The sequence below is a fragment of the Etheostoma cragini genome, chromosome 5 (genome assembly GCF_013103735.1).
Source record: "Etheostoma cragini isolate CJK2018 chromosome 5, CSU_Ecrag_1.0, whole genome shotgun sequence".
In the NCBI taxonomy this organism is placed as follows: domain Eukaryota; kingdom Metazoa; phylum Chordata; class Actinopteri; order Perciformes; family Percidae; genus Etheostoma; species Etheostoma cragini.
Window position 1 is genome coordinate 18380275 of NC_048411.1, and position 9326 is coordinate 18389600.

A 9326-nucleotide genomic window follows, 5' to 3' on the forward strand; every position below is an offset into this window, starting at 1 on the left:
ATATATATATATATATATGTGTATATATATGTATATATATGTGTGTATATATATGTATATATATGTGTGTATATATATGTATATGTATATATATATGTATATATATATGTATATATATATGTATGTATATATATATGTATATATATATATGTATATATATATATGTATATATATATATGTATATGTGTTTGTGTGTGTGTGTGTGTGGTATACATACTGTATATATGTTTGTGTGTGTGTATATGTGTATATATATATATATATATATATATATATATACACACACACAGGCATGTTTTGACCTCATCGTCGTCTGTTAATTTGGCTGAAAGTTAATGTAGCCCCGGTGTGTTTTTATTTTATTACAATGTTTTTATTGACTTTTCAATAGAACATTAACAAGGGAGTAACAGGCGAACTAGCTTTTAAAGGTGAGTTTTCTTTAAGTGTTGTGTAGTGGATTAATTTAATGCAACAATGTGGTTGAAGTAACTGATGATTATTCAAAGGACCTAGAAGTGTATTGTGTGACTGACAGACGCGCACCATTTCCATCAATTTGTCTGCCAGAAGACATGACTAATAAGTACCTCCTATATTTGATCTCTTGTACTACCCTTCAGATTTCCTCTGTCCTTTTAAAGGCAAGTTTTTCATATTTCAAACAAAATCTTAAACAGAGCCAGCTGCCAGGGCTCTTCTGCATAATCCTGGCAAGGGGAGGCTGTGACCTCATATTCATTAATGTGGTCCAGTGACACCGAGACACTACATTGGCTTTCATTACCCAGAGGATTTAATTACTGGTGTGCTTTACTTTCGGAGACACAAACTATGTTTGGAAGATTTCCTATAGAGTACCCTGCTGGCTTTGCAATCAAAGGAAGCGAGGGGATGTTTTTAAGAGGAGAGAGAAGGGCAATGTCATTCTTCTGAGATGGTCAAGCCATTTCAAGACGGTCTTCATGCTCTGTTGTATGTCAGGTACCTTACACTGACCTGGCGCCTGTAATCAGTTTTATCCAAACATTGTATAGACTTACCACATGACGTTCCTTTTTGATATATTCCTCCTTGTCCTCATTCTTCACGCTCCATTCAGGTTTCGTTTGCATGAACTTAATGTGTGTTGACTTTTGCTAGAGTGATCAAAATATTACACACATCTTTTTTGTTATCTAAGCGTGCCACTTTTCTATTTGTTATGCTTCTGTAGGACCGTGGTAGTGGAATGGGGAAGCTGGAGCCAATCTCCCCTGTGAGCCCGGTCCATATGGACCCTGACTTGGATCTGGTGCCGGCTCGCTTCTCCAAGGAGGAACTGATCCAGAACATGGACCGCGTGGACAGGGAGATCACCATGGTGGAGCAGCAGATCTGCAAGCTTCGCAAGAAACAGGTCTGCACACCTATGGATCTGGTCATAACTTTGGGATTATATTGGCTTGCTTTGTGTTTAGAGATTGCGCACTGATGCTATCTCAAGTTTTCGCAGAGCATCCTGATTTTAAGATGAATTTGGTTTCCCTGTAGAGAAGTTCTGACATCTCTGCTGTAGATGCATCTGACTTTGGAATTGATTTATATTTCTGCCTTAGATTTAATTGGCTGATTGTTGTACCATTAGATGTATGTGTTGGTGGGAGCATATGCATCAGAAAGGCTTTGCAAATTAGATCACAAAATATCTAATTTGTCTAGTTAAAGATTGTATTTACATTTTTCCTTCACGAATGGTTGAATAGGTTTTGCAGTCTCTTTAGCCTTCCTGCTCTGTCAAGTACTGCTTGGAATGCATCTTAACATCTTAATATCTTTAAGAATTATTTATAGTGATGATTTAGGTACTTGAAAGTTCCTTTTTATGAGATTGAGGTTATTTCGTGCAAAACCTGTAAGAAAAGACAATGTGTAAAAAAGAAAGTTGAATAGATGCCACTTTGTGATGTTATGTACAGTATGTGCATTCTGGCATATTTAAACCAGACACTTCTAAAAAGCCATCCTGCTTGTGATTATGTCTCAGTCTTTGCCAGTGGTGGCACCCTTGTTGAATTTTCTTTGTGGCATTGTTTTGGCTTTTTTTTTTAATGTTCATGTGTGGTTTTTAAATGTGACTTTCCCTTCCATGCTCCAGTTGGCATCAGTGCAATAAAGTCTTTAACAGACTGTGCAGTGTTGTAATCGCTGCATTCAAGTTCTGTGGCTGTTCTTGCTCAATATGCCGCAATTCTGTGCACGCACTTCTTGATGCAGCCTCTTTTTTCTTTTCTTGCTTTTTTATTTAGGAGGAAAGTAGGTTAAAAATATGTAAGGCTATAAATAACAGCTTCCCTGTGGGAGGAGTGTAATGGTGGAGGTTTTGTGACTCCTTCACCACTCATAGTCCTGCTGCACTGTCTCCCTTTTGGCCGACAGCCATGTTTAGTAGAGAAACTGCATGGTCCAGCTTGCTCTTTTTTTCACCCGACTCTCTCCTCCACCATGTTGTTAATAAAAACGACTTAGTATATCATTAATCTGGGTATTTCACCTAATTGTTATAGGAACCAAAATAAAGCTGTCTCTCGGATTCCAACATTAGAGTTGAATTGTGAATGATTGAGATGCTTAGCTGCTTACAAGCATAAATCCAGACCCCTCCACTCACCCTCCCTCAATACACATGCAGTGTTTTAAGGATATGTTTTTACAGTCGGGCTCTCTTCAAGCATTAAAACATCTGGACTAATTAAGTGACACGGTAAAACTTTATTTAAAGAGGTCTGGCAGAGTTTGTGGATGGGCGGGGGTTAGGGCTTAGGTTACCGCCAGCCTGTGTCCGCCAAGCTCAGGATGGTTGGTTTATTTTATTTTTCTCTGTGGTGGGTATGGAAAGGGAAGGGGGGTGTCTATGGGAATGTCTCTGTTTCCCTCTCCAGATGCTTATCCTGGCCTTCCATGGCACATGACGATCCATCTTGCTCTACTCTTATACAGATCCTTTGGAGGCCACCTTCCCCCTTCTGAAGCCCCTGACAGGAGCTGAGAGGGAGGGGGCTGCCTTAACTGTAGCTCAGCTATATGCACGCCGCTCAGCGACACTTGGCTCTGGCCTCCAGGCAGCTAGTTACAGCTGAATACACTCCAGCTTATAGCCTTTAAAACATAGAGACTGTATCCAAACATTTTCAGGAAAATGAAGATGGATCAAAGGTGTTCGAAACGTTTTGGCGAAAAACTTAGTTTCTGTTTCTGCACCGGAAGGATGCCGATACAGCCTATTTGTACTCAGAACGTGTAGTTTATTAATTCTAGAGCATTTTTTATTAAGCAGTACACAAAGTGACGTCCATCAACCTTCAACCCAGCACCATGACCGGCAGATGGGGGGGGGGAGACCACAGTGACGCTGCGTTAGGAATCCCGCTGCTTTTCTTAAGAATGTTGACAGTGTTTGTGTGGTCACTTTCCCTACCAGAGAAGGGAGAGGAAGGTTACACGCTCAAGCTTTAACTGTATAATTAGGTAAAATTGTTCAGCTAACACGTAACTAACACGGTCACATTAATGAGTCACATTGATAACAAATAGGAAAGACAAAGGTTTTTGCTTCCATGATGAATGCTACGTACAGCAGCATGCCTTCTTTATGACTGTATATATTCGGTTGTTTGTTTGTGTTGCATTAGAACATGTATAAATCATTTAAATCTTTTTATCATTTTTGCCTCATTATCGCCTGCCATTATCACAGGCAGAAGGAAGTGGCTACTTCCACATGCTGCCTATTGAGTGTGGGAGGACTAATGATTCCAATGTATCCATTAACCCCTTTTCCACGTCTGGTTGGCCAGTGCCTCTCTAATGCTTATTGTTTGCATTTACACTTGGCCTTTTTCAATTTCTGTTAGCTATTCAATGTGGGGGAAAAAAATGAAAGAAGTTTCTAACTGAAAACCCACAGCTTTTCTTTCTATATGCTGAATGTCAGAACAGACTTCTCCTCTTTCTGGGCACCTTCAAGGAAAGATTAATGGACAAAGAAGCCATGACTGAATTCTACAGGATTGGCAGTGAAACTTAAAGGTTGATTCACCTTAATGCTGCCAGGTTTTCTCTTTTAGTTTCTCACAGTTCACAGCCCAGAAAATTTGTACTTTCTGTCTTTCTTGCCATGTTTTGACAGCAGGAACCTCCCCCCAAACTAGATGCCTTCTAAGGAACCCCCAGTTCTCCCCCCCAAAAGTTGCTGATCAGAGGCTAGTGCTTTTTGAAAACACAGGAACCTCCAGGGTTTGGTTTGAAGGGATGACCTCACTGATTTGATAAACACACTACATGGCTGCTTTAAGTTCAAGTCTTTATTTTACCAAAGCAACGCTAGTTGCCTGGAATTCATTTTGGTGGTTTTGCTCACACAATATAAGACAGTAATAGTACAAGGACTAGACATACAGACAAATCAGCAAATTTAAAACAAAGACATGGGTAGCTACCAATGTGTAAAAACCAACCAGTGATACCATTTAGGCTTTGCTGTCGTGAGAGATGTATTTCACAAGCAGGCACCCACACACCACTGCCGAAAGGACACGTGTTTTTGTTCAAGCGAGAGAGAGGAAATGAAACCCTTGTTTTGCATGATTAGAACTTGATCTAATAATACATGCATAAAATAATTAGGCAAAATAAAAAAAAGCTGTTCATCTACTTTGTCACATTACATCTGACCACCTCATGTTTCATGTTCTAAGAAGCTAATTCTCCACCTCTTTAGCAACCCCGTCCCGCTGACGGGACCGTTTTCTCCAATTAAGAGAAAATGTTTTCTCCACTCATAAATTGCAAGCATTGGATCTTCATAAACACGCTCATGCAGCACACCATTTGAAAGGTTAGTCTCATGATTCGATTAAGCCCACACACAAAGCATAAGATGACTTAGTTATAGTAATAATCCTGTTATGAAGTTAAGAAATGCAGAAAGATTCTGCGCCGCTAGTGTCTAAAGTGGAGTGTGCACCCATACCTTTTTCCTCGTGTCTTCATTCACAGTGGTGAAAGACCGCCAACAACTTTTTTTTCCCCCTATATCGCCAACAATCCAAGGAATTAGAACATCCAAGCCCTTTTATCCAAAACGAACTGGTCCCCTCACAATCTTGTAGTTTCTGGCCGAGTTTCAACGGAAAGAAAGCTAAACAGAAAAACGCATGGACATGTGTAGAAATAACTTCATAAAATATCCATTTTCCAAAGTGTTTTTCTTCTGATTTTTTTCTGTTTTAAGTTGAGCCATGTGGCTTGGGTAATAGTTTTGTGTGGAGCCCTTCTAATATGCTTACAGTAGTGTTTTTTAATCATTTTACAGATGCTTTACTTGGATGGAAATAGAAATTCTCTATTCTAACTTCTTTAGCTCTGTGTCAGTAAGGCATAGAATCACACTGACACTTGGAACAAAAAATTAAGTGTGTTAACTTCCCAATGACCTCAGGCACATCCCAGAGGGCCAAGGTATATGGGAACTGTATCACCTTTTTTTGGGGTAAAACATTTAGGCGAGGAGAGCATGTATTTTCAAGTGTGTTTGAAGTTAAACATGACTGAGCCTCTGACATGGAAGATTACTGTTAGAGAAGGTGACTTTTACAAGCACGTTTAAGGCTTAAGCCTGGAATTACTACAAAATAAAAATCTCAGTAGACCAATCATTTCATTAAATTGTGCGTTTGTGTGACAAAAACTGTATATAACAAACTCAGATTTATATGTATATTTTTTTAAGACACGCATGGAAATGTACATAAAAACAATTGTCAAATCGAATCGTTGGCCTCTGAATTGGAGTTGAATCATGAGAGATTCCCACCCGTGGTTACGTGAGCCAAAGTCTGTATTAGATGAAATGGGCGGGTGCATTGATTGCAGGCCGCATTGTCTTTACCCTGCTACCACCAGCAGCACTCATTCTGTTTTGTATCTTTATAAGTCAGCGGACATATTTGCCTAATCTTAAAGGTTTTTTTGCCGCTGTTACTGTGTTTTGTTCACAGTAGACGGTACATTTGGAAATTCATTGTTTCTGGAGTACAATCTCCAAATAATGCTTTCTTACATGCCAGTGTGGCTGCTACATTAGATGAAAGGCTTTGATGAACATTGTTTGTCTGGAGCTAATTTCCCACATTTACATACTTACTTTAGTACTTTCATACTTTTATCTTTTTCATACAGTTTCCTTCTGTCGCTCTCTCTCAATTTTCACACTCCCATTGGATGTTCCAGCCACACAGCAGGCATTGGCTTTGTTTACAGGCTGTTGTAGTAACTCTGTGATTAGCTAGGCCCTGTGGAGTTAAAAGCTATTACAGCTAATAGGACAGTTAGTCTCGTCCCTGCTGGAGTGCTGGGGGAGAGATGGCTAACACGCTCTTTAACCTTGCAGCAGGAACTAGTAAGCCACAAGTCTTCCTGGAAGATTGGAGACCCTTTTTGGATTTGTTAAGTGTTAACTGTCATCTTTGTGTGTGTTGCAGCAACAACTAGAGGAGGAGGCTGCAAAGCCACACGAGCCAGAGCGGCCCATCTCACCGCCACCCAGCGAGGCCAAGCACCGCAGCCTGGTGCAGATTATCTACGATGAGAACAGGGTCAGTAGAACACACACACACACACACACACACACAGCTCCATCTGTGGCCACCATTCGACCCCAGTTTAACTTGAATTTGAATGTGGTTTCACTTGATCACATATGCAGTATATGGATGTCAGAGTGAGAGGGCTGGGTGCTTTTCCTGCACGTTTCACTGGGCTGATGCAAGATAACCAACTACATTAACTAGGCCAGGCTGTTACATCAGCTGTATATTCTCTTTGGTCTGCAATGCTGTTTCGGTTCTAATGTCATGGATATGGACGCTAGTTAGTGTTAGAGATAAATACAGTGCATGTAAGGTAAACTAGATTGTCGTCCAAGTGCAGCTTTTAGCAAACTACAGAGAGATTTGACCAAGATTGACCCCCACCGTGTATACTTCCATCATGTTTTTCATTACATTTCATAGAAAAAAGGTAGACAAAGTATTTATCTCGTTTGGACCCTTCCACTTTTTACTGTCAGAATAAGCTACTAAAGGTCAACTCCGCAGGCATGGTGAAACACACACACACACACACACACACACACAAAAACTTTGTCTTTTATCACTTCTGCAAACATAGAAACTCAATCATTCTTTCAAGGAAAGACAAACAGAGCAGCGGTGCGGTCATATAAAGCTATTTATAAGCAGTAAGTTAGTCCTACTAACAGCAATCATATATGCAGCAATGTTCTGTGCAGATTACCTTTTGAAATGGAGTTCTCTCAGTCCCCCTAGTGGTGAAATACACAAGTTTTTTTTTTTTTTCATTGGAATTGGCCTTAAAATAAGGAACTCCTCTCACGAATGAGTCCCCCTTTGAGAAATTAGGAGAAATGTTGAAACTCCACAATTCAAAGAAAAATAGCCCTTGAATGTTTTGAACAGCTACCTGATACATTCAAGGCAAATCATTTTTTTAGATTGCAAATGGAGAACCTAGCTGGCCCCCCAGGCTGGAAGATCAGGAAAAAAGAGGGGACTTTTTTTTTCTTCTAATTTTTTATTTATTAATCAAATATACATTGTAATGATTAATCGAAACAACAAACAAAAATACTGTTTTGCATCTAGAACTATGAGTTCAGTCAATTCAGTTGGATTTGCAATCTAATAAATCATATTTATTCTGAAATCATGCTTGTTTTAATTTACGTTAAAAGGCCAGAGTAAGGCTATAGTTTTACTGCTGCCTTCACTCCCTCTTTGTAAAATCCCAATATGTTATCATGAATAAATATTATATATTTTGGTTAAATATGGTTTTGGTAGGCTATATATTCATCATTGTTGTTAAATTATGCAACATAGCTAATGTTATAAAGAGAAGACATGCTGATCAGGCATATATCAGGTATTTAAAGTACAATTGTTCAATTCAAAATCTCATCTGGTGGGTTTTCTTTTTGTGTTAATGTTGTAGTAAATTGTTTATTTCCCAGCTATGTGTGTGTATGTTACTGTTATTTTCTGTGTTCATTTTGAAAAGATTTCGACAGTGTTGAACGCAGCACTTGGGAAGCTTTGCAGTTACTTTGCTTTTAGCTTACGCTAGCTAGTAGTTATTAGCACACCCCGCGCTTCCTCCACTTCACTCCCAGTCTCTAGGAGACTACTTTGCAGGGAAGAGAGCAGACGGCAGCAAACATTAGTTGCTGCAACCGGCTCAACCCCAGCCAGACCGGAGCTGCTGTCCGGTGGAAGTAGAGGCACCGGAACGTAATATAGCTATCGCCTGGTGAAGGAGGAGAGCAGGCAGCAGCTCCGGTTTGGCTGGGTTTGAGTTACTGCAGCCGCTGCAAAGGTCCAAGGCATACGTGCTCTCTTTCTGCGTGCATGCGTGTGTTCCAAAAATAATTTGGCTTGGTTATGTTTGTATGGCTTAAGGCTCCTTTATACTTCTGCATAAAATCAATGCCGTACGCAATAGGTACGTGAAGACACAAACCTATGCCGGACCCTACGCCGTATCCTGACTTGCATCTGTCAAAAAATGTCACACATTGCATCGCAGCGACACTCGGCTTGGGCTTTGTAGCGTTGAATTTCCCCCTACTCATTTTCTGGTTCTCCGTCTCCATAAACAACATGAAATCAAGGAGAGGGTTAACTTTTCCTGCTTCTCACCATGGTCGGAAAGCACCGGGGAGACGCTTTGTTTCTCTCACTAAGATTCTAGACTCGGTAGTTGTTCCGAGGCTAATTGCTGTCACTCTCACTTCGGCCTTGCTCTACCACACACACACACACACACACACACACACACACACACACACACACACACACACACACACACACACACACCATCGCACATGTATAAACGTCAACTTGTGTGGAGCCTTCTCAGAATTATAAATCACGCTTTAGGCTACATGCAGATGAATGAACATTCTACAAGAATACCTTTTTTTTAAAGCAATACCACATTACAGTGAGGGTCCTTCATCACTTTCAAACTTACTCTCATCCAGCTTCACTAAACTACAGCTCTTATATGCAACAGCAGGACTTTTCAGATTGCTGAAGACTCATCTGAAAGGCCGGAAGTTTAAGAACGACTCATGGCTTACTCCACAATGTAGCTTGACCTCTGGAACACTTTTCACTTCCCTCTGACTGGCAGGATGTACTCTGGCCTATTGCCTACCCCCCTAACCCTCTGTCTGTCTCTCTCTCTCTCTCTCTCTCTCTCTCTCT

The 9326-nt window shown here is 40.3% G+C and overlaps 1 protein-coding gene and 1 long non-coding RNA gene across 10 annotated transcripts in view; one reads left to right on the forward strand and one right to left on the reverse strand.

Moving 5' to 3' along the window:
- ncor2 (nuclear receptor corepressor 2) overlaps positions 1–9326 on the forward strand; it is a 111351-nt gene that overhangs the window by 31729 nt on the left and 70296 nt on the right. For all 9 annotated transcript variants that reach the window (XR_004656595.1, XM_034871306.1, XM_034871313.1 and 6 more), the window contains exons 5-6: positions 1217–1399; positions 6522–6635. Coding sequence is in view for 8 of the 9 variants with exons in the window: in XM_034871306.1 (XP_034727197.1) it covers positions 1217–1399; positions 6522–6635 (297 nt within the window). In the remaining variant the exon portion in view is untranslated. The remainder of the gene's footprint in view (positions 1–1216; positions 1400–6521; positions 6636–9326) is intronic.
- LOC117944538 lies at positions 6315–8771 on the reverse strand. Its single transcript, XR_004656603.1, has 3 exons — positions 8648–8771; positions 7829–7831; positions 6315–6325 (listed from the first exon to the last, which is right to left on the reverse strand). It is a non-coding gene; the product is annotated as an uncharacterized LOC117944538 (long non-coding RNA).